Raw genomic sequence first — 27,845 nt, forward strand, 5'->3', positions numbered from 1 at the left:
TGTTTTCAACAAAGGTTTTTATTTACAGCTATTTGTTATTTATTTACAACAGAAAAGTTGCATAAAATCCTTGCACAAAGCACAATAAAATCCCACACAAAGCACAATAAAATCCTACATAAAGCAAAATTAAAATCCTACTACAAACTTACATATATTTTTCCCCACTACCCCTTCGCCTGAAAGGAGAACAACACATCCCTGACCATGTGTCTCTGACCATGTGTCCCTGACAAGTTGTGGCATTTAGCAGAGGCAGCCTCTCTGGCTGTTCATAACATTCACAGAGTCTCTTCACTTCCACCTCTCGCCAACATCAGATATTGTGGAAAATGCAGCAAGCGCCACAAGCACAAGAAGCAGATATTGCTCAGCAGCCTCCAGCCTTGTCACGAGGCACCTCCACCTTCCCTTCAGTTTTCCAGATGCCCACTCCTCTGTCATTCTGCAACTACTCAGGGTGTAAGTTAAAGAGCTCCTTTCTCCTCTCCAAGTGTTCAGGAAAAGGATTCATCAGCCAGGGAAGCAGAGAGCAAGTTGGGTCTCCCAGAGTGACAGGAGGAATCACATGATGAACGTCTGTAGCAGCACCTGGCACCAATTCTAGCCTCATTGCTGAAAAGAAGGCCTGAGTGTCAAACAACATTGGCATCGTGGAACTTTCCAGACCACCCCACATTAACGCTGGTCGAACATTCCCACAGTGATCAACCAGGCCTTGCAGCACCGTGCCCAAATATGCTTTCCTGTTGACGAACTCTGAGATCTGGTACAGGGAGGCAAACAATACGCATATGGGTACCATTAGTGGCCCCAATACAATTCAGGAGCCCCAGCCTTTCAAATTATTCAATAACTTCCTGTGAACTGCCAAATTTTAAGATCTGGGCTAGCAGCACTCTCTGAATAGTAGCACATGGAAATGCCATCACTGGAGGTTTTTAAGAGCAGGTTAGACTAACACCTGTCAGGAATGGGCTAGATAATACTTGCCATGAGTGTGGCGGACTGGACTAGACGACTTCTTGAGGTCCCTTCCAGTCCTACAATTCTGATTCTATGAGAGCCCCAACAGTTGATTTACCAACACCAAACTGGTTAGCTGTTGTCCAGAAGCCACTGGGAGAGTAGCAAGCTTCCAGACAGTGAAGACCACAACACTTTATGCTGAAGGGAACTCTCCAATTGGTGCCCTGCCACTTCTGCTCATGGGCCAGCTCTGCACAGTATTCTAGGTACGGGGCCTTTGTCATTCTGAAGTTCTGCCACCATTGCTAGTCATCCTTGGTCTGCATGACTATCCTGTCCCACAAGTCACTGCTTGTTGTTCAAGCCCAGAGAAAGTCCACTGAGGAAATGTTCCAGAAAATGGTCTTGCAGAAGTAACTATTTGCTTTTGTCCTCCTCCTCTTCTATTTGCGTCACCCATATTGGTGCAGCACCACCATGGCTGTCTCTCAAGGCATCCAAAGGCACCCACCCGGCTGCTTGACTGCCAATACCTGTGCATCAGCCTGTTCATGTATGAGTGTCAGGATCACATGTTCCCTTCATGATGCCTGCCAGAGGCTTGAAAATGGTGCTGGCTCACAAAAGCCAGATGAATGATGGGACGACACGAGAGTAATCCTGAAAATTCCAGTGGCTTTGGGTCGCTATCCCACAATGCACCAGGAGAAAAACCCAGAATACACAGAGCCAAGCGGCAGAACATAGTAGCATGGTACATCTGCCCAGAATGCAGCGCTGTGTGGATTCAATTATTCAAAAGGGGAGGATCTTAAACCGGCATAACAAAGCAGTGTGGTAGTACTGCTTTCAGAATAGTTATTCCAGATTAAAGTGGACAAACATAATACAAAATATATTTCAGGTGTTGACAAGTTCTTAGCTAGCCTTAGTCAGGGCAATTATTCAGTTCTCCTCCTAATGCATAATAAGGGGTGAGCTTTCTGTGCAGCTTTTCCCACACTCAGGGTTTTTACAAGGCATTTCTCTCCTGTGGATTCTCTGATGAGAATTAAGATGTGAACGGCTGCTGAAGGTCTTCCCACAGTCAGGGCACTTATAGGGTCTCTCTCCTGTGTGGATTCTCTGGTGTATAATAAGGGCTGATTTTACACGACACCTTTGCCTACAGTAAGGACATTTATATGGTTTTTCTCCCGTGTGGGTTCTCTGATGCGTTATCAGGTGAGAAGAGCAAGTGAAGCCTTTTCCACAGACAGGGCATCGATAGGGTCTCTCTCCCGTGTGGATTCTCTGATGTACAATAAGGGCTGAGCTGTCACTAGATTTTTTCCCACAGTCGGGGCAGCTAAAGGGCTTCTCTCCCGTATGGAGTCTCTGATGTCTAATAAGGTCTGAGCTTTGATTGAAGCTTCTCCCGCAGTCGGGGCATTTATAGGGTTTTTCTCCTGTGTGGATTCTCTGGTGTTTAATAAAGGTGGAGTTTGCAGTGAAGCTTTTCCCGCATTCCTGGCATTTATAGGGTCGCTCTCCAGTGTGGATTCTTAGATGTGTAACCAGGTTTGGGCTCTGGTTGAAGCTCTTCCCACACTGGGGGCATTTATAGGGCTTTTCTCCTGTGTGGATTCTTTGATGTATAAGAAGGTGTGAATGACTACTGAAGCTTTTCCCACACTCACTGCATGTGCTTGGTCTCTCTCCCAGGTGGATCCTCTGGACTCTGGTTTTCTTGAGGTGCTTCAGACCTCTCCCACAATTAGTGGATTTATCCACTTTCTTCACCGGCTGGTTTCCCAGCAGCCTCTCTGTGCTACACTGACTCTCACAGGTTTTTCCTTGCCCAACACTCCAACAGATGTTTCCTTTGGATCTTCCTAATAGTGTCCCATGCTGTTCCACTTGCTCAGGACCTCCCAGCTGAGGATTTACCTCTTCATGCTCAATCTTGATCCCATCAGCTGTTGGGATAAAGAGAAAATCCAGAGATGAATCATTCTCTGTGCTGAGAAGTAAGGAAAACTCAGAATGGAGAAATGCAAGGGTGGGGGTGGGAATAAACCAAATTAATTGTTGGGCAAATGGAAAAATTCAGGAGTTGAATTCCCCCAAATTCTTTCCCAGAGTTGAGAGAAAGGAGGGAACCAACTGAGCCACCACATCCCACCTGAACATGCAGAGGAAAGGGTGATCAGCAGGGAGGAAGTTAATGTCAGGTGTGAGTCAGGGTGCGTGGGAAGACATAAATGACATATTTTGTGGATATGACACCTACTGGAGACAATCCAGAATTAGGAGCGTACATGAGGACTTTGTGAGAATCACAGCTGTTCCTTCATTCAGCAATGTTTTCTGAGTTGATTTTAACTACACCTTTACCTGCGTGGCTATATCTCAGGATTCCCCTTTCCTCTGAGCCCTCGAGATCCGTGAGCCACGGCTCTTCTCCCCGTTCCAGCTGGGAGATCACTTCAGGTTTGGGAATCGGAAATCCTGCTTAAGGGGAAAGTAAACAGGTGAGAAGTCCTATGGCTTGTGTTATACTGGAGGTCAGACTATGCAAGTACAGTGTCCCTTCCAGTCTTATCCTCTACGATTCTATGAGATCAAGGTGAATAACGTGTGTGGAGAATGGTTCCACATAAAAGTTTAATAATTTTGACCCAGTCACTGTTTGTGCTGGTGGAACACGCATGGGAACATGGTCACAGAGATCCTTGGGGAGTCACATGTATGTATGTGGGGTGAGAGGGCTATTGTACCCTTAGGACTTCCAGACACTGGGGAATTGGATTGCTAAGACATAGCCTTGATGCTAAGTCCTTTACTTGCTTCTAAATCTCCAGAGATCTCTCTCTGGATAGAGCCAGTGCCAAGAAGGGAAGGGAAACAGAGAGTCTGTATGCACATGGGGGTGTGACTACATGTAACCCACACACCTTCTGGGTGTGGTGTTCTGTCCCCTCTAGTGGCATCGTGACCACTTAAAGAGATTAATGATTTGTTACAGCCTTAGCTAAGAGTCATGTGGCTATTAGCTCATGTGGTAGAGGCTCATGCATTTAGCTTCAGAGGTTCCCAGGTTCGATCCCGCCTGCTAACAACCGGGATCTGTTGGTGTTACATATGGACAGGCAAATTCTGCCCTTCTGCCCTTTGAAAGCTCTGGGGTTGGAGGAATTAGCATCTCCAGTATGTATCTGGCTCTCCTAACCCCAGTGAGGAGGTGTGGAGGAAGCCAGTCTCTCTTACTCAATTCTGGGCACATTCCCCTCAGAGCCGACAAAGGGAAATCAGACCCATACCAGCCACGTGAGAGAGATTCACCCAGCAGTGGAGACTTGCAAAATGGGCTGAGGCTTGGTTGTTTTGGGTAAATTTAAAAGGGCCAGCCTCAGGAAAGCATGCTGGGAAAAAATAAAAGTTTCTCACACAAGGGTGTAATTCTGCACTGGGGCAAGTTAGCAGGAAGCAGACAGTCACCAAAGAAGTTGCCCTGGTAAGAGTTCCTCTGTGCTGTGCCTGGCACCGCTATCACACAGGCAGGCAGGGTGGGAGTGTAGCCTGATCCTCTTTAAATCTAAGGGACCAGGAAAGAACCTTGAGCAGAAGCCAACCAGGGACTTCAGAGACAGCCCCCATCCCCCAGCTTCTTCTTCCCGAGGGGACAGGAATCCTTACCCAGCGAGGTCACATTCTCATAATTCTCCTGCATGACGTCCCTGTACAGAGCTCTCTGACCCGGGTCCAGCAGAGCCCACTCCTCCTCGGTGAAATACACAGCCACCTCCTCGAAGGTCACTGGCTCCTGAAAATGACAATTGTCCCCCATTCAGTAACTGCTGCCCCAGCCCCAATCCCACTAGAGACGGGGAAGGAGGGCCAAAATAAGTAAAAGCTCTGGGAGGAGCACAGTAAAACAATCCCATCGCATGCAGAGCAACCCGGAAGTTTCCGGGCATGAGGAGAAAGAGAGTCCTTGTCACTCCTAGCCCAGGGGGAGAGGGTCATTCGCATTTATCACACACCTACTGATAAAGATGGAGACCCACAGCAGGGTCCAGGGATAGAGCCCTAGTTCCCAAACACCTCCCCCATTCCCCGCAGCGGGATGTGAGGAGACGGGGGAGGATTAAGAACTAAGGATGCAGGCCATACTTACAGGATGGGGGACTCTGCCCCGGGAAACAGTGACTCTGAAACAAAGATTTCGGGGTCATGATGGATAATCAGCTGAACACAAACCCCATATGCGATGCTGTGGCCAAAAGAGCTAATGTGATCCTTGGATGCATAAACAGAGGAGTCTCAAGTAGGACCAGAGAGGTTATTTTACCTCTGTATTTGACACTAGTGCACCACTACTAGACCCTGTGTCCAGTTCTGATGTCCACAATTCAAGGAAGCTGATAAATTGGAGGGGGTTCAGAGAAGAACCATAAGAATGATTGAAGGATCAGAAAACCTGCCTTAAAGTGAAAGACTCAAGGAGCTCAATCTATTTAGCTTAACAAAGAGAAGGTTAAGAGGTGACTTGATTAAGGTCTATAAATACCTACATGGGGAACAGAAATGTGATAATCAGCTCTTCATTCTGGCAGACAAAGGTATAACATGATCCAATGGCTGGAAGTTGGAACTAAACAAATTTAGACTGGAAACATGGCATACATTTTTAACAGTCAGAGCAAATAACCATTGGAATTATTTACGGAGGGTCATGGTGGATTCTCTATCACTGGCAATTTTAAAATCAAGATTGGATGTTTTTTCTAAAAGATCGTCTCTAGGAATTATTTTGGGGAAATTTCGCCTGTGTTATACAGGAGGTCAGAGTGGATGATTACAATAGTTTCTTCTGGCCCTGGAATCTATGAATTCTGCCTAACAGGAGGAAATTGGTTGCAAATCTGACGTTTTGAAGGCAATTTGTGGGAAAGTGATCATGAAATGGTAGATTTCATGATTCTAAGGACAATAGACTTCAAACAAGCCGACTTTAACAATTTCAGAGAATAGGTAGGTAAGGTCCCCTGGGAAAAAATATAAAGGAAAAAGGAGTTCAGGACAGCTGGCAGTCTCTCAGAGAGACAGTATCGAAGGCACAACAGCAAACTATTCCTATGTGAAGGAAAGACAGGAAGAACAGTAAGAGGCCATACAGTTCCACTAGGAACTCTTTAATGAACTGAAAATCGAAAAGGAATCCCCAACAAAAAGTGGAACCATCGACAAATGGCTAAGGATGAGTACAAAATAGCACAACCGTGAAGGGACAAAAATCAGAAAGACTAAGGCACAAAATGAATGACACTAAGCAAGGGTCATGAAAAACAATTAAGAAAAGGTTCTATAAATACATCAGGAACAAGAGAAAAATAAAGGAAAGTATAGGTCCTCTGCTTAGCTGGGAAGGAGAGCTAACAACAGACGACACCAAGAAGGCTGATGCATTTAAGGCATATTTTGTTTCAGTCTTCACTAAAAAGGTTAATTGTGACCAGATACTAACACAATTAATATTAACAGCAAGGGGGAAGGAATGTTAGCCAAAATATGGGAAGAACAGGTTAAAAAATATTTAGATAAATTAGATGTGTTCAAGTTGGTAGGGCCTGATAAAATTAATTGTAGTATACTAGCTGAAGCAATTTCTGAACTATTAGTGATTATCTTCAAGCACTCATGGAGGACAGATGAGGTCCCAGAGGACTGGAGAAAGGTAAACATTGTATCTATCTTTAAAAAGGAGGAAAACCTGGGCCTGGAAAATTATTGACCAGTCATCCTAACGTCAATGCCTGGAAAGATACTGGAACAAATAATTAATTAATTTGTAAGCACCAAGAAGATAATAGGGTTATAAGCCAACATGGATTTGTCAAGAACAAATCATGCCAAACCAACCTAAATTTCTTCTTTGACAGGGATACTGGCCTAGCGGATATGGGGAAAGCTGTAAACATGATATATCTAGATTTTAATAAGGCTTTTGATACAGTCCCACATGACATTGTCATAAGCAGATTAGGGAAATGTGGTCTAGGGAGGTTGTGGAATCCCCATCATTGGAGGTTCTGAAGAACAGGTTGGACAAACACCTGTCAGGGATAGTCTAGGGCAGGGGTAGGCAACCTATAGCAGGGGTGCCGAAGGCGGCACACAAGCTGATTTTCAGTGGCACTCACACTGCCTGGGTCCTGACCACCAGTCCGGGGAGCTCTGCATTTTAATTTAATTTTAAATGAAGCTTCTTAGACATTTTAAAAACCTTATTTACTTTAAATATAACACTAGTTTAGTTATATATTACAGACTTATAGAAAGAGACCTTCTAAAAACATTAAAATGTATGACTGGCGCGCAAAACCTTAAATTAGAGTGACTAAATGAAGACTCGGCACAGCACTTCTGAAAGGTTGCCGACCCCTGGTCTAGGTTGACTTGGTCCTGCCGCAGTGCAGGAGGCTGGACTAAATGACTTGTCACGGCCCCTTCCAGCCTGACATTTCTGTGATTCTATGATCTCTCCTGGGGTGGCAGGTGTGGATGTCCCTTTCACATTCCTCACCCTTGTGTATTTACTGCCTTTGCCTCCTTCCCAGCACATACTCCTACCTGAGCCGCTGCTACTGCAGTCGTTTCCCTTTCCCGTCCCCCAAGAGCATGCGACGATCCGGAGTGAAACACGGACATTATTCTGCAGCCTGTCAGGGCAAGAGGGAGGTTTCAGAAGGGACTCTAGTCCATTTCACTCCCCTAGTCTCCACAGGGCCTTTCTCTGCAGACAGACACTCTAGACTGTGGTTCAGGAAAAACCCTGGGTCGCTTTACTACTGCACACACCTGGACCCTTTCACCAGGACTAAACCCACCAAGACATTTTTAAACCAACCCCCTCCCTCCCCAGGAATAGAGTCTCTGAAGCAAATGCTAGAAAAGAGCAGAATCAAAGAGGGATCCCCCTGACATTGTCCTTGAGGGGATTTTATATCAATATTCAATAATTTGAGAGAAAAGTGCAAAATCTGAGATTTTTATATAAATATTTGGTAAATAAACAGCAAGAGCGTATTCCCAATTGACACAGGCAGCAGGGAGCCCTGGCCCAAACCTCTTTACTAGAGGCTGAGGGGAGGAGGATGGAGACGGAAGGTTCTGTGATGGTTGGAGGGGGCAGCAGTGGGGCAGGGACAGGGGCAGGGGCAGGTGACTGACAGGCAGCTCGAAGTTGGGGGGAGGTGAGTTGGGCTGGCAGGAGCCGAGAGAGGGAAAACTGTGGCTGGACAATCTCAGCTGAGGGCACTTACCCACCCACTTGCCCTGCTTGCCCCTCCAACCTGGGTTACCGACTCAGGGCAGGTTTCCCTCAAAAACGAAGAGAAGGTGCTGAAGTCAAAAAAGCCTGGGAAAAGTACCCAGTCTGAGCAGATTCTTAAATCAGTGTTCCATAAATGGAGAAAAAGAACAGCAACATTTGAATGGATTTTATGTCAACATTCAATCATTAGAGAGAAAATGGCAAAATTTGATGAGATTTGATATTCACGTTTAACAGTTGAAGAGCAATGAGAGATGTTAGAATGATATTCAATAATTAGATGAGAGAGTAGGGAAGTTTGAGAGATTTTATATCAGTATTTGATAATAGGTGATGGGTCAAAATCGGAGTGCATTTTATATCAATATTCAAAATTTGGAGAGAAAGGTGCAAAATCTGAAGAGATTTAATATGAATATCAGGTAATTAGAGAGACAAGGCAAAATCAGAGGGATGTTAAATCATTAATAGCCAACTAGAAAATGGGGCATAATTTTAGAGGATAATATGTTAATATTTGAGCACTCAGGAGAAAATTGGCTAAAATCTAAATATTCAATAATATGAGGAAAAAAGCAGCAGCAATCTCCAATTGTGGGAGAGAAAAGGAGAAAAATCGGAGGAAATTGTATATGAATATTCAATAAATAAAGAGAATGGCCACCATGTTCCCACAGTCAAACGCATCCCAGTGCTCTCCCAAACTCTAACCACTTGCCATATTCTGACACCCCAAATTAAAATCAGGAGAATTTGCTGCATTTCAAAAAGGAAAGACACCCCCCCAAATCTGAGTGAGGGGGTTATATCAGGATTTGAGAATTAGAGGAGAAATAGCAAAATTGGAGGGGATTTGACATTAATCTTCATAATGAGAGAGGAAAAAAAGGCAAAACCTGGGGGATTTCATGCGATTTTTTTTTTTGGTAATCAGAGAAAGAAAAAGGGGAAAACTGAATCGCTTTTTTCTATCAATATTCAACAACTATCTGAATAATGGCAAAATCTAAAGGCAACTTTATATTAATATTTGAAAACGAGAGATTAAAAAGCGCAAAATGAGGAGCGTTTGTGTCTCTACTGAATAATTAAGAGAGAGGAAGAGGGAAATCTGTGGAGATTTCTCACCCATATTTGATAGTGAGAGAGGGACAACATCGGAGAGGATTTTATATAAGTAGTCAATAAGTAGTTAGAAAGTGCTGGTTCTCCACACCTCCTGCACCCTTCATTCACATGGACAGCCAGGAGTCCTGGATGATGATGCTTTCACAGGAGAAGCAGGCGCAAGGGGTGGGAGAATGAAGCTGGAAGGTCCTGGGCAACTGGGAGTGGGGAAGGAACCAGAAGGTAGCGTTGCAGTGGGAGGTGGCGGTAGCAGGGTAGGAGCAGTTGGTGTGTTCATAATATTCAATACGTTTGTGAAAATGGAGAAAAATCTGTAGAGGATTTTTATATCCGTGCAGTAGAACTTAGATTTTATCAACCCCCGTCTTAAGAACGTCCAGTTACATGAAATCATTTTTCTGATAGAAATAAATGTATATAATGAAAGTGATATTAATGAAGAACACGTTGACATCGCTTCCCATTCTGATGCCTTGGAAATGGCCTTGCAGTGGTTTGAAAGACAAGAACAAAGCAATGTAATATTAAGACATTCGCTTCTATGAACTCCTCAATAAAAATTACTTCATGAAATAGGAGTTCTGTTGTATTTAATAATTAGTTGGAAGTTTAACCCCAGTCAGCCGGGGTTCAGCCAAGTGCCCCTTAAGCAGCTGGGTGGTGCCACTCCCCCATGTTCTACAGCGCCCTCATCCCCACAGGGTCCCAGCACTGTCTATCCAGGCCTCAGCCTCACAACTTGCATTTGTTAGGAGTGATTCTCTCTTTCTCCCCAATGAGAAGAGTGTGTGTGTGGGGGGGAGGAGGTTAAATTTAATGTTTTATTTATTTATTTGGGCCCGGATCCACCCAAGTCTCAATTTTAGGTACCACTGCAATCCACAAAACCTCTCCTCAGCGGCTGCCACACCCTGTAGGTGCCTAAACTCACTCTCAACCTAAGATTTTTCAGTAAAAAGTCCCCATGGTACCTACCGTATGTTTCTGTCTCTGAGCATGTGCACTGCTCCCTCATTCTAGGTGTCTAGACCCTTATCTCCCACCCTGAGTGATCCATGAATTGGGGAAAAAGAGACTTTTGGCTGCCTAAGTCATAAGCAGGTCCTGTATGCAGAGGTCGCCTATATCTACACGAAAGAGCTTGGTAGGGACAAGGGCGGACACTCTTGCTTATAATATTTAGCCTGCTGGTGAGAGTACTCATCTGGGATGTGGGAGACCAGCAGGTCAAGTCTCCTGTCTGCCTGATGAGAAGCGGGTTGAACAAGGGTATTCTATGTCCCAGGAGAGTGTGCTAACTTCTGATTCTCACTTTCTTTCTCTGGGCCAATTAATATCAATTATAGTGGAACAACTTAATTAGGAGAGACGGGGGGGGGGCCTACATAAGAATGTCCCCTAGCCCAGTCATTACAGCACTCTCCGTAGGGGTAGCAGACTTGAACCTGGGACTCCCAACTACCTTAACCAGTGGGCTAAAGATTGTTAAGAATGATCTGAGGAATGGAAAGCTTGTCGTATGAAAGGAGACTTGAGGAGCTCGGTTTGTTTTCCTTAACCAAAAGAAGGTTGAGAGGAGATATAATTGCTCTCTTTAAATATATCAGAGGGATAAATACCAGGGAGGGAGAAGAATTATTTCAGCTCAGTACTAATGTGGACACGAGAACAAATGGATATAAATTGGCAGTCGGGAAGTTTAGGCTTGAAATTAGATGAAGGTTTCTAACCATCAGGGGAGTGAAATTCTGGAACAGCCTACCGAGGGAAACAGTGGGGGCGAAGGACCTCTCTGGCTTTAAGATTAAGCTTGATAAGTTTATGGAGGGAATGGTTTGATAGGAGAACGTGATTTAGTCAATAGGTCAATAACGTGCGACCACTGGTAATTAGTACCGAGGGTCAATGTTGGGATATTGAAAGTCTTTTTCCTGAGTGTCTAGCTGGAGAGTCTTGCCTGCATGCTCGGGGTTCAGCTGATCGCCATATTTGGGGTCGGGAAGGAATTTTCCTCCAGGGTAGATTGGCGGTGGCCCTGGAGGTTTTTCGCCTTCCTCCGCAGCATGGGGCAGGGGTCGCTTGCTGGAGGATTATCTGCTACTTGAAGTCTTTAAATCAGGATTTGGGGACTTCAACAGCTGAGTCAAGGGAGAGAATTATTTCAGGAGTGGGTGGGTCAGTTTTTGTGGCCTGCATCTTGCGGGAGGTCAGACTGGATGATCATAATGGTCCCTTCTGATCTTTAGTTCTATGATTCTATGATTCTATGATTAAGGTATATCTACACTACCTGCCGGATTGGCGGATAGTGATCGATCTATCGGGGATCGATTTATCATGTCTAGTGTAGACACGATAAATTGATCCCTGATCACTCTGCCGTCGACACCTGTACTTCACTGCGGTGAGAGGCGGAAGCGGAGTTGACGAGGGTGCAGCAGCAGTTGACCCGCCGTGAGGACACAAAGTAAGTCGACCTAAGATATGTCGACTTCAGCTATACTATTCTCATAGCTGAAGTTGCGTATCTTAGGTTGATCCCTCCCCCCAGTGTAGACCAGGCCTGAGAGAGGCAATCCTCCTCTCCTGGCTGTTCTGGGTGGTGTGTGTTTGCGGCTGTGCACACTACTAGTTCTGGTCTCTGCAAACAGAGAAGCCCTGATTTCTCCCTAGTTTGTGGATCGCAAGCAGGTTGGTGCCTCCATGCAGGTGGGACTTAGGTGCTGAACGCCAAGCGAGTTGTGGTGTTTAGGACACATCCCTCTCATCAGCTTCTCCCATGGGCTGACTTAGGTGGCTCCAGTCTGGCTTTTGTGGAGCCCGTTCTAAGCACCTATCGCTCCCCATTCATTGGATAGGGAGCCTAGGGGACAAACACAGGCTTTGTGGATCACAATGTTGTTACCTAAGCCCTTTTGTGGATCCGGGCCTTGGATGCCAGCTGCAGTTTGTGGGCTGGTTACTGAAAGCAGGTCTAAGAAGCCTGCTGGCACTGGGAATGCAGATGGGGGATGTTCGTGGTGGTTTTGAGCTCTTGTGGGAGTTTGTTCCATGGCTGCAGAAAGCCGTCTCCTGCACAGAAGCGCTTTCCCTCTGCCACAGACAGCTCCTTTTGCTGCATCGAGTTGTTGCCGATGGTCATTACCCCAGAGCGTCAGGCAATCTTTAGGATTCCTGGTTCTAGACAGAGTGCCTTGAAGATAAAGGGCAGACTATGAATAGAGGGAGGCTCCTGGCTTTTATGTTCATTAAATTATGGGCAAGACAGCAAATATGTCAATTTTAATGTACGTAAATGGGAAAACAGTTTCCTGCTGAAACAAGGGTAAGTGGCTGTAGATAAAAAGGGTAGAACCTCCTCTCCCATCTGAGATTTTATATTGAGAATTATTAGTGAGAAAATAGAGCAAAATCTGAGAGGGATAATTGGCCAAGAAAAGCCAGGCCCCCACTCAACATGATGGTATTTCTCTGTTTGGATGTAATAATAGCTTTTGAACACTGCAGCCGATCAGTTCCAAAATGTCAGGAAATATTCTGGCCATCAGTGGGTAGGATATGGATCATGATGAAAATCAGAAAATAGGAAGGGGGAAAGAGGAGACACATAACTGGAGCCCATGGCATCTGGTTAGCACACACATCACCTTTAACCAGGACTGTAATTGTCTATAGATCATTGACACCTTCCACTAAAACAACAGCCCCAACTCAGCTCTGCCCTTTGCCCAAATAGAGTTTAAAATGTTGCAGGGAGTCCTTGAAATAGAGGCGGACAGGGGAGGGGAATTGAGGTATGCAAGGAGCTCTAGATAGGTGCAATCCGTTCCTATGACAGAAGCAAGATAGCATGTGTCCCCTTTTTTAAACTGAACTAATTTTTTTAGCACCCATCATTGCAATATCTTGGGGCTGTATTTTCAGAGGTGCTGCGCAGCACCCACCGCTCCAGCTGAAGTCAATGTGAGCTGTGGGGGCTCAGCACCTCTGAAAAATCAGGCCCCCTGTGACTTGATTGAAAAGGGAAGTGATTTTTATTGGGACAGTTTGAACAGTTTTGCATTCGTTTGTTTCTGTGACATTTAGCCCCAAACATTTTGAGGAAAAAATCTGTTTGTCCAAAAGCTCCCACTACCCTTGGGAATCATCCAAACAGCCCCCACCACCAACAGAAGAGACAAGACTTAACCACCATTATATGTCTCTGGAGGAAAACAAACAAACAGAATTATTGTTTCCATTTTTAAATAAAGACCCTTCCTCGCCCACAGCTGATCATTTATCTACCAGAGGGTTACGCTCTTTGGTGCTTCTTTAGACCAAGTTCATTGCACACCAGCATTTCCTTGCTCTTATCCATTCTCCCCCACAAATGCCCTGCGTTCTACACTCCCATCCCCTTCTATTTCAAAGACCGCCTAGAACCCCAATGCCAGGGGTTCTGTGTGTCACAGAGAGGAGAATGGGGACATGCCAGGGACTCCTTGTGTCCCGTTTCACTCTTTTGGTTTTCCAGATTTCACCCAAATCAATAGGGTTCTGTCCTTTGAGTCCTAGAACATTCTCTGAAATCCTGGAATCGATCAGGTGTGGCAATCAAAAGTTAACGTGTTACAGACAGACTGGAAAATGATATTGAGCTGAATGCAGGCCCTCACACGCTCAGCCAAAAATCCTGGGCAAGAATCAGGTGTAATTTGCCATATTCTTGAATGTTATAAACTTCCTAATGCTCCAATCCTCCACAGAGTCTTTTAGGCTTAAGACTCCTTTGTAATACTAAAAAAAGAAGAAGAAAATCCCATCCAGGTCTTTTTTAATGTACACAAGGAAGCAAACATCAAGAGAAAACCAATTTTGTTTTGTTTTGTTTTGTTTTATAAAGGGTTTTAAAAACCCTGGGTGCATCCTCTCACCAGCTCATCTAAGTTGCAGTTGAGCAGCTATAAGGATTAGGCTGAAGGCAGCAGGATCTGGCCACAACAGTCTAATCACACCTTTCTGCTACTAGTTTATTATAGTAATGAACAACATGCTGATGGGAACATAACATGCTAACACTGGGGACTGAAATGTAGCCCTTTGGGAATGAAATTGGGCAGCCCTTTTCTCCCTGGCAAAGCATCCTTATTTGTAGAGCTGTGGTGAAGTCCTGGGAGTGTCAAACAGAGGTTTATTATTGGAAATTACAGGCTTTTTTTGAAACACAATATATTCCCTTAAGAGTTGGCTATTCAGAATCCCCTCACTCTGCCTTTAGCCATCGGAAAGGAATAGCCAATTTCCTCCGATTAGCAAAACCATTAAGGGCCTGATCCTTCCAAGAAAACCATATGCATCATTTTAGAAGGTGTCACATGATTTGCAGGAAGGAACCCTCAGTCCAAGCCAGGTTACACATGATGTGTCGGATGGAGCAAACATATCCAGCTCAGCACTTTAACACTGGGGAGGTTTACTGGATTCTGTGGAATAGGAATGAACCCCATGGTTATTTCTCAGGGGCTTGATAATGTGGAGAGATTTTTAAAACTATGAATAATCCCTCTCCTCTGTGCCACCCACTCTTCTCTCCCTGTTACTTCTCTAAATGTGCAGAGATGGTTAAAATCTGACACATTTCTTGTTGTCCCCCCATTCACTCCCTCCTTTTTTCTATCCATCCCTGTCTAATTTTTCACCCCTTTCCTTCCTGACATCCCTGCCTGCCACCCAGAGACACAAAATAGAATCCCCCACGGGAGCCCATTCATGACCCCACTGCAGCCCCTCTGAACCACTGTGCTCCCCTTTCCTCCCCTGGTTTTGCTCCTGGAGCAGACCCCAGGCAGGGGAGCCCAGTGTCTTCATTGTTAAGGCCGGTGAGATCCCACCCCCAGCTGCATTAACAGGGGTCAGGCATGGTTGCTGGAACTAGGGGTGCGACCGCACTCCCCTCTTGAAGTAGTGTCCATCACATGCAAAATTCACAGTTTGGTTCAATAATTCTCAGCACCCCCACTGCACAAATCGTCCCAGCATCCTTGGCAGGGTTGTCTTGTGCAGCGAGTCATTTTCCTGCCCAATCCCCTCCCCTTCCCCCAGTTCTCTCCCAGTCACCTGGCATCTCCCCTGCAGGGGCTGGTGTCGGCAGGCGCAGCAAGAGCAGCAGAAACATCTTGCAACAAACTGCAGGGCCTTTGATTGCTGCTGCTGCTCTGTCGTCTTCCTGTGCCCTTAGATACCAACCCGGGCTGCAGCACGTCCCAGGCAGGGACTGGAGTGATCTTTTCCAGAGCTGGGAAAAACTCAGGCATGCTGACCTCCCCCATCCCCCGACACACACACAGCCCTCTCCTCCTTCTGCCCCCACTGCCCAGCCCTGCTCTCCTTCCCCAGCGGGTCTGTCCCCCTCCCCTCCCTGCCCGGGATCAGGGGCTCTTGTCTGGGGAGGGTTTCCTAGCCAGAGCTGAATTCACCGAGTGTCACAAACCCCCCATGAGCGGCCCCACAGCTCGAGCAGATTTGGTCTCCCCTCCTCCCGCACACGCCCACGGATCTGGCCAAGTGCTGGCTTTGTGTTTGCAGAGGAGCCATGGCCCAGCCTGGAGCCAGCTGTCCTGGGGGCCCTCACCCCCCTTCCCCGGACTGCTGGGATGAGGGCCTTTGCTGCCAGACTACAGTGTCAGAAACACACTGTGCTACATATCAGAAACGGACACCGAAGATGCCTTTTTTAAATTTTGCATCTCCATTAACAAAAAGAAACAAGCATCAAGGTAGCAAATTCTGCCAGAAGAGAAAAGTCTCCCTTTCAGAATTTGCCACCTCTCACCTTTCTCTGCCCGGTTCTGACCCCTGCAATGTTCTGTGAACTTCTGGCCTCCCTTTTCCCCTAGAAGTAGCAGCGTGGGGAGATGGATGCGCCTGCAGAACCTTCCCCACTTCTGCAAGCAGCCTGATATACCCCAGTGTGGTTCTCAACCTATTTTCCATTGCAGGCCAGACATGCAGCTCTCTGTGTATTATGTGGGCTGCATCCCTGCAATATATATGCAACCTTTGTGGCCCCGAGGATGTCACATGGGCTGTAGCCCTGTGCTGATTGGGTTGCAAGTAGTGGAACCATTGGTTTAACCCATGATGTAAGCCCATTGTTGATATCCAGTCTTTGGTATTTAAATGGTCAAACACTTAGGAAATAGTTAAAATTTTGATCTGTAAGGCTATGCAGTTTTGGCTAAGGGTGGGTAAGTTGCTATAATTTTAAATTGTTGCTTGAAAACTCATTCACCAAAAAATATCAATGACTCAACTTAATTTTTCCACACCGTCCACGTTGCTGTGGTGTGTTGTTGCAGCTCCAGTAAAGTATTTGTCTTGTCTGCTCATCCGAATAAACTAGTTAGTAGGCCTGTGTTTCTGGATGTATGTTTGGTATACCAGTGGAAAGCCATAAGAAATGTAAATCTTGAATTGCTCTAGTTCAGCCTGTCTGTTGATAGAGGTCACAATGATGATCAATAAGGCAGCACAAAGACACTGAAAGTTTGCAGTGACACTGTGACAGGTGTGTATACATTTGTACAGGGAAAAAAGTGGGACTAAAACGAAGAGAATGTGATAGGCTTGGATGGATTCAATTTTTATGATAAATGTTGGTAAATAATTTCACTGCACACACACAAACCAATTCAAATATTTCTACCAATAATTATTTACATGTACAGGTAGGCAAAGTAAGAAAAATGCTTCTTGATAACTTATAGAGTGTGGTTTAAGGATATTTACTTTGTATATTTCGACATGTTATGTGTTTTCATTGTTAATAAAGCTTTAACACAATTTAATCACAATATCTACTGTCATTTAATAATTATTGTCTGACCGTCCCATAATTCTGAACTGTGAAAATTTAAATCTATAAAAATCCAAAGGTATGTTTAAAAAAATCTATATTATCAGTTGAAATAAAAAAAATTGAATTCTGCCAAGCCTATATATAACTTAAATACTAAGTGTTAAATTCTCAAAAGCTCTTAAGTGACTTAGTAGCCAACGTGCCACTGGAAGTCGATAATATATGCTCCAAAATCATGTAGGCATTTATGGAAATTGCATAAAAGTATATGTGAAACAATTCTACTGGTAATAAAGCTTAATGCTCTTTTGTTGTCGTTAGGTTTTGTTTTCTGTTTTTTCTTTTTGTTACTCATTTAAATGGGAGTGCCACACACAGAGGAAATTTCATTGTCACCAACTAACAGGAGTGGGTGGGTCAGCTTTTGTGGCCTGCATCTTGCGGGAGGTCAGACTAGATGATCATAATGGTCCCTTCTGATCTTAAGTTCTATGATTCTATGAACTATTCTGCCCATGGTCCAGGGTTAGATTGCTAACCTGGGATGCAGGAGATCTGGGGTTACATTCCTTGCTGTGCTACAGACTGTGGGCTATTGACTTAGGCCCAGACCTACAAAGTGAGTTAGGCACTGACACCCCAGATTTAGAAGCCTAAATCCCAGTGTTAAATGGCATCCCACAAAACCCCTGCTCAGCTGCTGCCTAATCCAGTAGGTACCTAAACTCACTCAGCACCTAAATTTTTGCAGTAAAAGTTCCCTTGGCTTTTAAGTCACTGCCTCTGAGCGTGCATGCTCCTGCCTCACTCCAGGACCTGGTCTATACTACAAAGTTAGGTTGACATATGCCACCTTGCATTGACCTGATTGTGCAGGTGTCTACACTTGGTCTCCCACCAATGTAAGCTGAGCGCTCCTTTACACTGACATAGTAACACCACCTCCCTGAGCAGCGTTGAGCCATGGTCGATGTCCAGAGGCCAACGCAATTGGAATGCAGACACTGTGTTACCTATGTCAACACAAACGCTCCTCCAGCAGCGGTCCCACAATGCCCAATGCTGACCTCTCTGGTCACAATTGTGAACTCCACTGCCTAGGGGTCACAGAAACAGGAAGCCACCCGCCCCTTTAAAGCCCAGCAAAATTTTTAAATACCTTTTTCTGATTGTCCATCTTGATGAGCACACCTAGGAGCTCTCAGTTGTTGTGTGTAACTGCCCAGCTGACCATGCCGGCTATGTGTTCCAGGCACACTCCAGCCTGGAGTAGACAGGGGAGACTGGATCTCCCAGGCCTACAGGGAGAAGAGGCTTTGCAAGCACAGCTATGGACCAGCCAGAGAAATGTGGACATCTCTGAGAAGATTGCATGGAGCATACAGGAAAATGGGCACGACAGGAACCGGCAGCAGTGCCGCATGAAAGCAAAGGAGCTGCGGCAGACATATCAGAAAGCCATAGAGGCCAATAATCGATCCAGTGCCAAGCAACAGACCTGCTCCTTTTACAGTGAGCTGCATGCCATATTTGGCGGATACCCCACCACTACCTCACACACCACTGTGGATACCTGGATCATCCTGAGTTCCAGGTCCCAGGTGTGAACAGCAAGGAGGAGGAAGAGGAGGAGGATAAGGGACATGCTACAGGGAGGTTCAGCTGTGCCACAAGCCAGGATCTCTTTGAGACTCCACTGAAGTCCAGTGAGTCCCAGCAATCGAGCGGAGTAGAGCCCGATGCAGGGGAAGGAACTTCAGGTGTGTAAATTTATTTTCCAAAACAATGATAGCACCCCCAATTTAGCAGGATACAGCTATTGACTTTTCATTAATTTACTCATGCTAGAAGAGGTAGCTGGGTACAGGAGTGGCAGAAGTGCCCTAAAAGTGGGGAGGGCCCACAAGCACCCAAACTGTGCCCCCGCCTTCTGCACCACGCTGTCCCTGAAGCTCCGCCCTCGCATCACCCATTCCCCAAGCTTCTGACCTCACAATGCCCCTTCCCCAAGATCCCACCCCCAGGGCCGGCTTTAGGAAGTGTGGGGCCCAATTCGAACAGTTTCAACGGAGCCCGGCAGGGATGAATAAAAAACACACATGTAAAACAACACGTGGGGCTTGTACTCACCGGGTGGTGCTCCGAGTCTTCAGCGGCAGGTCTTCACTCACTCCAGGTCTTTGGCGGCACTGAAGGACCCGCCGCCGAAGTGCTGCCGAAGACCCAGAGCAAGCAAAGTGCCACTGAAGACCCGGAGCGCCACCAGGTGAGTAAAAATTAAAAAGGCGCCTCTAGCCAGGGAAAGGATTCTCACTGGGCGTGGGGCCCTCTTAGGCGCAGGGCCCGATTCGGGGGAATTGGTGGAATAGGCCTAAAGCCGGCCCTGCCCACCCCTGCACCATATGTTCCCCCAACTCCGCCCCTGCCCTGCCCCTTCCCCAAAGGCCCCACTCCTGCGTCGTCTTTTCCCCTCAAGAGCCCGCCTCCCGCTCACTCCTCTCTCCACCTCCTGCCCCCATTACTCACCCTTATCACCGGTAAAAAGTGGGAGGTTCATGGCTCCCCGGCCCCCCTGTTCCAGCACCCCTGAGTGGGTAAGCAGAGCAGTTTGTTTATGTACACGGAGAGCTCCCTTGAATCCTCCTGAGAGATCTCGAGTAAACTTTCACAGGGGTGCTCTGCAGTCCTCTCCCCCAAGGTTTCTAGAGATGTCAGTCTTATCTCTTCCTCCACGATAGGACACTTTCGCCCTACTGTGGTAAACTGGCTAGTGGCCTATGGGCCTGGGTGGTTTTGTTACCCTCAGGAGATACCTGGTGAGATACCAGCTAAAATCACACCCGCCTCTGGGAAACGGTGCCAGTATTGACTGCCAGTGCCCTATACTCAGTTTCATGCTACCAAGCAATTCCCTCCTTGTTTCCCTCTTCCCAGGAGGGCCATACGCACCATGGCTGGTGCTGTGAGAAGCGTGGTGCACAAGCACTCCCAGGCGGAACTGCCCATAAGCATGTCTTGTTTAAAATGTCAGGGGAGCGAAGGGAGTTCTGAATCTCAACTTCCACTTTCTGTTGTGTCATTCGTGCCTGTGTGTGTTTTATCCAGACCTACTGCCCCCCTTGAGGGGTTCCCCTTTCACACCTGCAGAACACCTGAGCCAGAGAAGTAGGAGAAAGAAGTTAACTCAGGATGACATGTTCAGTGAGATCCTGCAAGCCAGGATGCTGCATCCAATAGTGAACAGAGGCCTGTAGGATGAATATTGTAGACTGTGTGGAGAAGAAAAGAATGGACATGAGAAAGGCACAGGAAAAGCAGAGGGAGATGCACTAGGACATACTGGGGCTTCTCTGGCAGCAAGCACAGATGCTGCAGACTCTTGTGGATCTACAACTTCAACAAACACGGGCTTGCCTCCCTTTGCAGTCCATAGAGAACTCCGGGATAGCACCTCCCTACGCCCCCCCCAACATTCCACATGACATCAGGGGCTGCATTCGTAGCCATATCACTCCGGGGGACATTAAGGAGAACCTCAGCATCACATACATCAACCGTAGCTCTCAACAGGTCAGTGTATGTGTAGCTAAAATGGACACAAGTGTTCCTTCCCCTTCTTTAAGCTCTGTTCTAGACATGTACTAAGGGCTTAACATATTTACTTTTAATTTGCAAATAAATTTTAGTGTTTTCATTGCTCAATAAAATTGTATTGTTTGGAAAACAATTCATCTTTATTAGTCCCCAGCATACGTTGCACAATGCCTGACAGTAGTGAAAGCACCCACTTACATGTTGTCATGCACTGCGACACAACTCACAAGATCAGCGACAAACATAAAGGTACAGCAAGCATCACAAAATTGCATTGTCGGTGTTATATTCATAGATGTAAACCAAGCACCACACAATGCCTAGCTGGCCCCAAAACAGAAGGGCCAGGTGGAGCACAGTACACCACAACACATTACTGTGGCTCATATTAAAGCGCTCTTTCAAAGCCTTCCTGAGCTATATAGCACTACATTAAGATAGTCTAATAGCATTAGTGTCTGGCTGTTCAAACACTGCAGACGGCCTCTCCACTTCTACCCCTGCTGCAGCTTTTCCCCCTTTGTGTCACAAAAATTATGCAGGATACAGTTGGCAACTAACCATTGGGATATTTTTCTCACAGAGGTCCCATCTTGTGATTAAACAAAGCCAGTGCCCCTTCAGTCTACCAATAGCACGTTCAATGGTCATTCTACATCTGCTGAGCATGTAGTTGAATCTTTTCTTGGTGCTGTTGAGGTGGCAGTCGGGGGGGGGGGGGGACCTTGCTCATTCTGCTGTCTAGGTGCTCGCTCTGCTCCACCAGCCGCCCACCATTCCACTCTGCCGGCTGCCCTGCCGGGGTGAGAGGTGAGCTCACGCAGATGCACCTCTGAACTCTGGGTCTTCCCTGACCAAGGACGACCACTGTGAGTAGGGTGCCCTGGAGGGAGAAGGGAGGGGCACGTTAAAAGAACTTTTGGTTGCTGGAATTAAGAACCTGAGGCTAGAGGACACAGCCCAGCATATTGCCTTTTAGAGGTGCTCAGGGATGGTATGTAATTGTCCCAGGTTACTGGGCAGGGGCTGGAGCCGGTTTTGTGTTGTATTGTTGAAAAGGAACCCCTAGCTATTCAACCCAGCCCTTGTTGCTGCTGACTCCACCTGGCAGAAGGGTTATATGTACCTGCTTAACATTACCTACGTAACTTGTCCCTTTGATTGAACTGACTTGCACTCAGGTGTTTGCAGCTCTGGGACCTCTGAAGAAAGAGCCCTGAAAGATGGCTAATAGAAGAAGTTATACATTTAGTGAGACTCGCTTTCAACAAACTTTCCTTTGCCAGCAATAAAGTATCTGGATCCTCTCTGCTAATTGGACAGGATCCACCTACTGATTTGGGAATTGCTGTCTCTTGTTTCAGCTCTGCTAGAGAAGTGCGCCCCCTACAGGAAGCCAGTCTCACTGTCAGAGACAGCACATTTTCTGCTGAAATATCTCCCCAAGGGAGACACCAGAGGAGACTATAACCAAAGTAAACATGCTGTTTAGTGGCTGGTTTGGTCTGTTTTTTCTTCCATAATAAATTGCTTATTGATCATAACTCTGTGTTCTCTTGGTGCTTAAAGACAGAGTCTAAGTCACAGTAAGAATCTTTAAGAGACAAATGGTGTCAGATCCTGGCATTTAACCAACCTGATTTGTTTCTGCAAACCATGGGCCTCTCCTCAGCTGGTGCAAATGGGCATGCACCCTAGCTCACTGTAAATGCCCCTTTCATACCCACCTCACATAGCTCAGCAATGTAGTAGGAAGAGAGCCTGAGACATAAGCTCTTGTATCAGAGGCCTGGTATGAGGCAGAACCTGCTCACAGAATCTGGCAAGAACAGGGCTGATATTTCAGAAATACACATTCCTAAGAAGTGCTAGATACAGAGTGCTTACCCAAACACATGCTGATATCAAGTGGTACCAGAATATCCCGATATCAAGGATGATGCAAAAACATTCCCCAAGGATAACAAGAACACACTGACCCCTCCTAAAAGATAAGGTCAGGATGACAGTACATAATAGAGATGTTTTGATCAAACTAACATGTACAAGGTGATGGGTAATAACTCCCCACATCAGGGGGCAGTAACTGTCAGAGGCAGTACTAACTTGTTTGTATCGGGGTATAAAGATGTATCTCAGAGGGAGTATCTTTGTCTGGGCTAGGGAGGAATGGAAAGTCCCGCCGTTCACTGAGCTGGTCCATTGTTATGGGCATACATACATTAGTGGTCCGGTAGAGTCTGTTACATACTAGTACGGTGCTTTGTCGACAATAAACCTGGCCTGGTGCCTTTGTCCCTTAACGGATCTTGTGGTCATTGGGCAGTTCGCTCGAGGTCTGCTATACTGGCTGTCTGCACAGAGCTGGGGCAGCACTCAGGAACAACACACACCCAGCCTAACATCTAACCACAAGCTCCATCCCCAGCCAACCAACTGCCGATGGGCAGAGCTGGGGTTGCAGGAACCCCTCCTCAAGGAAACTCAAGCTGCTGTTTCCTGGGGAGACAAGTGTCTCTGTCCCCTTTCCTCAAGACTGTTGCACCCCTGGTGCCTCCCCTGACTCTGGCAGCTGGCTTGACCCCGCCCTGCTCAGGGCTACTGCTCCCCCAGGGACAAAGCCATTTACTCCTGTGAAGTCTCAGCTGAGCTGTAAGAGCTGCCCAAGTACAGAGTCGTTCCCAGCACCCAGATCAGGGGCAAGGTCTCTCGAAGGCTGGGTCTCTGATGTGCAGCAGGAGCCCATCATTCTAGCCTTTGGACAAGGACAATGTTCTCTCCCCTCTGAGAGATCCCTTGGCCAGTTTGTCAGAAGTAGGCACTGGAGGTCCCAAGCTGGAAACACCTTCAGCCTGATTTTCAGAAAGTGCTGAGCAGCTACAGCACCAAGTGAAGTCAGCAGGATCTGCAGAACATGACAACCCCGGCTGGGGGAAATGAAGCTCAAAGAGACTTCTCAGGAAGTCTCCAACTTCCTTAAAGGCCATTTTTTTACTCCTAATTCCAGACAAAGGAGTCTGGAGAGACTCCTGTGTCACATCGGGGTCGGGTCACCAAGGCAAACACAGGAAGTCCAGGGGGTTCAGATTCATGGGAACCACGGAATAAGGTAAATTTACAGCAGGGTCAGTGTTTCCAATCCAGCGGAGGCTTTTATTCGCCTGGGGACATCTGGGGCGTGGGGGGGTGGTGAGTGGGGCAGGGAGAGTTTCTATTGTCCCCATACAGAGCACTGCAGTAGATGGGGACAGAGCGTGACCAGATGGATTTTTAGCCTTGCCTTCTTCCTCTGCTCTTAGTGTTGGGGCCTTCCCCACTCTTGCCCTTCCCACCATTCTCCTCCTCTGCCCCCCACCCTTCTCCGTTATTTGCCCAGCTCACTGGGATGGGTCTGGAGGGCCCATGTGGTTCTGATTCAGAGTTTCCCCCTTTGTCACATATGACTTATTGCTAGGGGTCCCATGGGGAGGGCCCTGGAGTCTCTGTCAGAGCTGAGTGGGATTTGGGGGATACTCAGAAGGAGTGGGATGCGGGAGGGTTCTGACTATGCAGAGGGGGTGGCCAGGAGTACCAGGCATAAGAGGCAGCATGGAGGGGGGGTTGAGGAGGGTCTCTGGTCATTGTAGGAGTCAGGAGACTGTGTGATGGATGGGCAGTGCTGAATGGGCTCTTAGGCTCCCACTAGGGACGGGTCTGGTCACATCTGAAAGGATCAGGTCCAGATCTGTGTTTGCTTCTTAGCCCTGGTAACCTGAGTCAGCATCTCAGCTCCCTGCGGACAGGAAATCCAGTCTCTGGCCCTAGTGAGCCATAGAACTGACCCATACGGACTAGAGAGAACTCTAAAGCCCGTATCGCCCGACACCTCTACTCCTGCCAGGCTGCCAGATGTTGCCGCAATGAGCTTGGGTAACTCAGGAAATTACAGACTGCACAAAAAACACCCTCTCCCCCCCACCCCCGGCTCCCAGCTCTCTCCCCACAAACCCCAAATAACTGATTCACTCGCCTCAAGCCTCCTTCTGCTTCCTGCAGCCTCATTCCCAAAGCACCCAGCACCATCCCCCCTCCGGTGCTTCCCCCGCACAGACAGACTTCTCCACCACAATGCTCCAGTGAGATTTACTGCAATTTTTTTAATGCTGCAGAGTTTCAGTCATGGTCCATCATGGGTTCCCGTCCCACCTGGCTTCACTGGTGGTCTGAGCACTCTCTGTAAGGTCAACATTTACAGTGTTTCCCATGTGGAGTCTCTGATGTTTCACAAGGGCCGAGCTCTGCCTGAATCTTTTCCCGCATTCCGGGCATTTATAGGGTCTCTCTCCGGTGTGGGTTGTCTGATGTCTAATAAGATGGGAGCTGTTGGTGAAACTTTTCCCACAGTCAGAACAGTTATAGGGTCTTTCTCCTGTGTGGATTCTCCGATGCTTAGTAAGGGCTGAGCTCTGACTGAACCTTTTCCCGCAATCAGAGCAGTTATAGGGTCTCTCTCCCGTGTGCTGTCTCTGATGCGTAATAAGGGTTGACCTACCCGTGAAGCTTTTCCCACAGTCGGGGCATTTATAAGGTTTCTCTCCCCTGTGGATCCTCCTGTGGGCAGCAAGGTTGGTGCTCCGACAGAAGCTTTTCCCACAGTCTTTGCAATTGTAGAGTTTCTCTCCCGTGTGGATTCTCTGATGCTTGAGAAGGTCAGCACTCACAATGAAACTTTCCCCACAGTCGCATTTATAGGGTCTCTCTCCTGTGTGGATGCTCCTGTGCGCAGACAGGGCCGAGCGCTGGCTGAAACTCCTCCCACAGTCGGGGCATTTATAGGGTTTCTCACCCGTATGGATCCTCTGGTGGCTGATAAGGGATGAGCTGGTCCTGAAGCTTTTCCCACAGCCTTTGCATTTGTAAGGTCTCTCTCCTGTGTGGATCCTCCGATGAACAGTCAGGGCTGAGCTGACACAGAAGCTTTGCCCACACTCAGGGCATTTATAGGGCCTCTCTCGCAAGTGTAGTCTCTGATGTTTAAGAAGGGTGGAGCGCTGCCGGAAGCTTTGCTCACATTTGGGGCATTTATAGGGTCTCTCTCTGGTGTGGATCCTCCGATGTGCCGTGAGGTTTGAGCTCACTCTGAAGCTCTTCCCACAGTCGGGGCATTTATAGGGTCTCTCTCCCGTGTGCACTCTTCTATGTTTGCTAAGATCTGAGCTCAGGCAGAAGCTTTTCCCACAATCTTTACATCGATAGGGTTCCCCTTCCACGTGGATTCTCCTGTGTACAGCGAGGGCTGAGCTCCAGGCAAACCTTTTCCTGCAATAGTTGCACTTGTAAGGTGTCTCTCCCGTGTGTATTCTCTTGTGTTCAGTAAGGATGGAGTGCCGCATGAAGCTTTTCCCGCAGTCTTCGCATGTAAAGGGTTTCTCTCCCGTGTGGCATCTCCGATGTGTGACAAGCTGTGCCCGCCAATTGAAGCCTTTCCCACAGTCAGCACACTTATGTGGCTTCTCTCCTGTGTGGATTCGCCGATGAATGGCAAGGCGTGAGCTCCAGTGGAAGCTTTTCCCACAGTCAGGGCATTTATAAGACCGACTCTCATGGGCTTTTTCCTTTTCACGATTCTGGGAAAGTTCCCCTTTGGCGCTTCCTGATAACATCCCATGCAGTTCCATTCGCTCGGGACTTTCCTGCTGAGGTCTGTCATCTTCATTCTCCCTTCTGAACCCATCAGCTCCCTTCTGAATCCAGACGTGAGTCATTCCCTGTGCTGCAAAGGTGAATGGCAAATACGGGTAAAACAAAACAAAACAAACCAGCTGATAAGCTCAATACCCAGCCAGCAAAGGAGAAGGAGCAGAGGGATCAATTCTGCCTCCTCAGCCCATCTGAATGTGGAGGAGAGGTCACTACTGGCTGGTCCAGTCAGGATGGATGAGAAGCCATGAGTGACGTCTGCCATGAGGGTATGACACCTGCTGGCTATTCTTCTGACTGAGCTGAGAAGAGGCAGGGGTTGAAGAGCTTACAGGGGCACTGGAAGTTTTGGGGTTTGGTTTGACTTATTCCTCACCTCTGTGGGAGTCGCTCAGTGTCTCCTTTTCTGAAGAATCTTGAGGGTCTGGGGCACTGGGTTCTTCCCTTTGGTCCATGTGGGAAATGAGGTCTAGTGAGGTGTTCGGGGGGGCGGGGGGTCCTGCTCATAGGATGGAAAGGTGTGATTATCAGAGTTTGTTATAGCTCCATTGACCATTTCCCAGAGACAACATCCTGCCTGGTCCCATCCAGCCTCTTTCTTTGCAGGAGGGACATTTCATCCTCAAAGATGGGAAAATGTTCATGAAGACCCCATGGGAAAGCCTAGTGACTGAAGGGAAACATGCTGTGTGTCTCCTGGAATAAATTTAGGGATCCCCAAACATGCGGAATTGATTACTTGGTCAGAGAACAGATAATAAGCCACTTGTCACAACACTGCGGAAGGCCAGAGAACCTCAGGGGAGGGAACCAGCCCAAGGCAGGGGACACAAGGAGTCTGTGACTATTGAAGCCCTGTGGATCTTCAGATACTCCAATGTATAGGACAGATAGGAAGTATGGCAAGAGACCACCCTGGCTTCACCAGGAGATCTTCAATTATCCGAAACTCAGAAAAGAGTCCTACAAAAACTGGAAACTAGGTCAAATTACAAAGCATGAATATAAACAAATAACACAAGCATATAAGGACAAAATTAGGAAGGCGAGATTAAACTAACTAGAGACAAAGGGTGACAAGAGAACATTCTACAAATATATTAGAAGCAAGAGGAAGATGAAGGACAGGATAGGCCCATTACTCAACGAGGGGGGGCAAAACAATAACAATCAACGGGGAAATGGCAGAAATGCTAAATTACCTTTGTGTATTTAGTTTTCACCAAAAAGGTTAGTAGCGATTGGATGCCTAACATAGTGAATGCCAATGGAAATGAAGTAGGATCAGAGGCTAAAATATGGAAAGAACAAGTTAAA

At 47.0% G+C, this 27,845-nt stretch overlaps 1 protein-coding gene across 1 annotated transcript; it reads right to left on the minus strand.

Moving 5' to 3' along the window:
* LOC120383112 (zinc finger protein 250-like) lies at positions 1-27,845 on the minus strand. The gene is made up of 7 exons (XM_039500737.1): positions 26,905-27,845; positions 25,017-26,601; positions 15,515-15,630; positions 7,585-7,673; positions 4,648-4,774; positions 3,346-3,462; positions 1-2,927 (listed from the first exon to the last, which is right to left on the minus strand). Exons 1-7 carry the CDS (start codon positions 26,981-26,983, stop codon positions 1,927-1,929), a joined length of 3,114 nt encoding a protein of 1,037 aa, XP_039356671.1. The 5' UTR covers positions 26,984-27,845; the 3' UTR covers positions 1-1,926.

Source organism: Mauremys reevesii, linkage group 15 (assembly GCF_016161935.1).
Source record: "Mauremys reevesii isolate NIE-2019 linkage group 15, ASM1616193v1, whole genome shotgun sequence".
Lineage (NCBI taxonomy): Eukaryota > Metazoa > Chordata > Testudines > Geoemydidae > Mauremys > Mauremys reevesii.

What these genes read in the sequence shown, in the direction of transcription:
- LOC120383112 (XM_039500737.1), bottom strand. Translation starts at nt 26,983, where the DNA reads ATGGACCAAAGGGAAGAACCCAGTGCCCCAGACCCTCAAGATTCTTCA. An exon ending in AGGTGGGACGGGAACCCATG is followed by an intron (nt 15,631 to 25,016) that starts ATGGACCATGAC and finishes TTGGTATCTAAG; the next exon opens with GGCACAGGAAGACGACAGAG. An exon ending in TGAGAATGTGACCTCGCTGG is followed by an intron (nt 3,463 to 4,647) that starts GTAAGGATTCCT and finishes TTTCCCCTTAAG; the next exon opens with CAGGATTTCCGATTCCCAAA.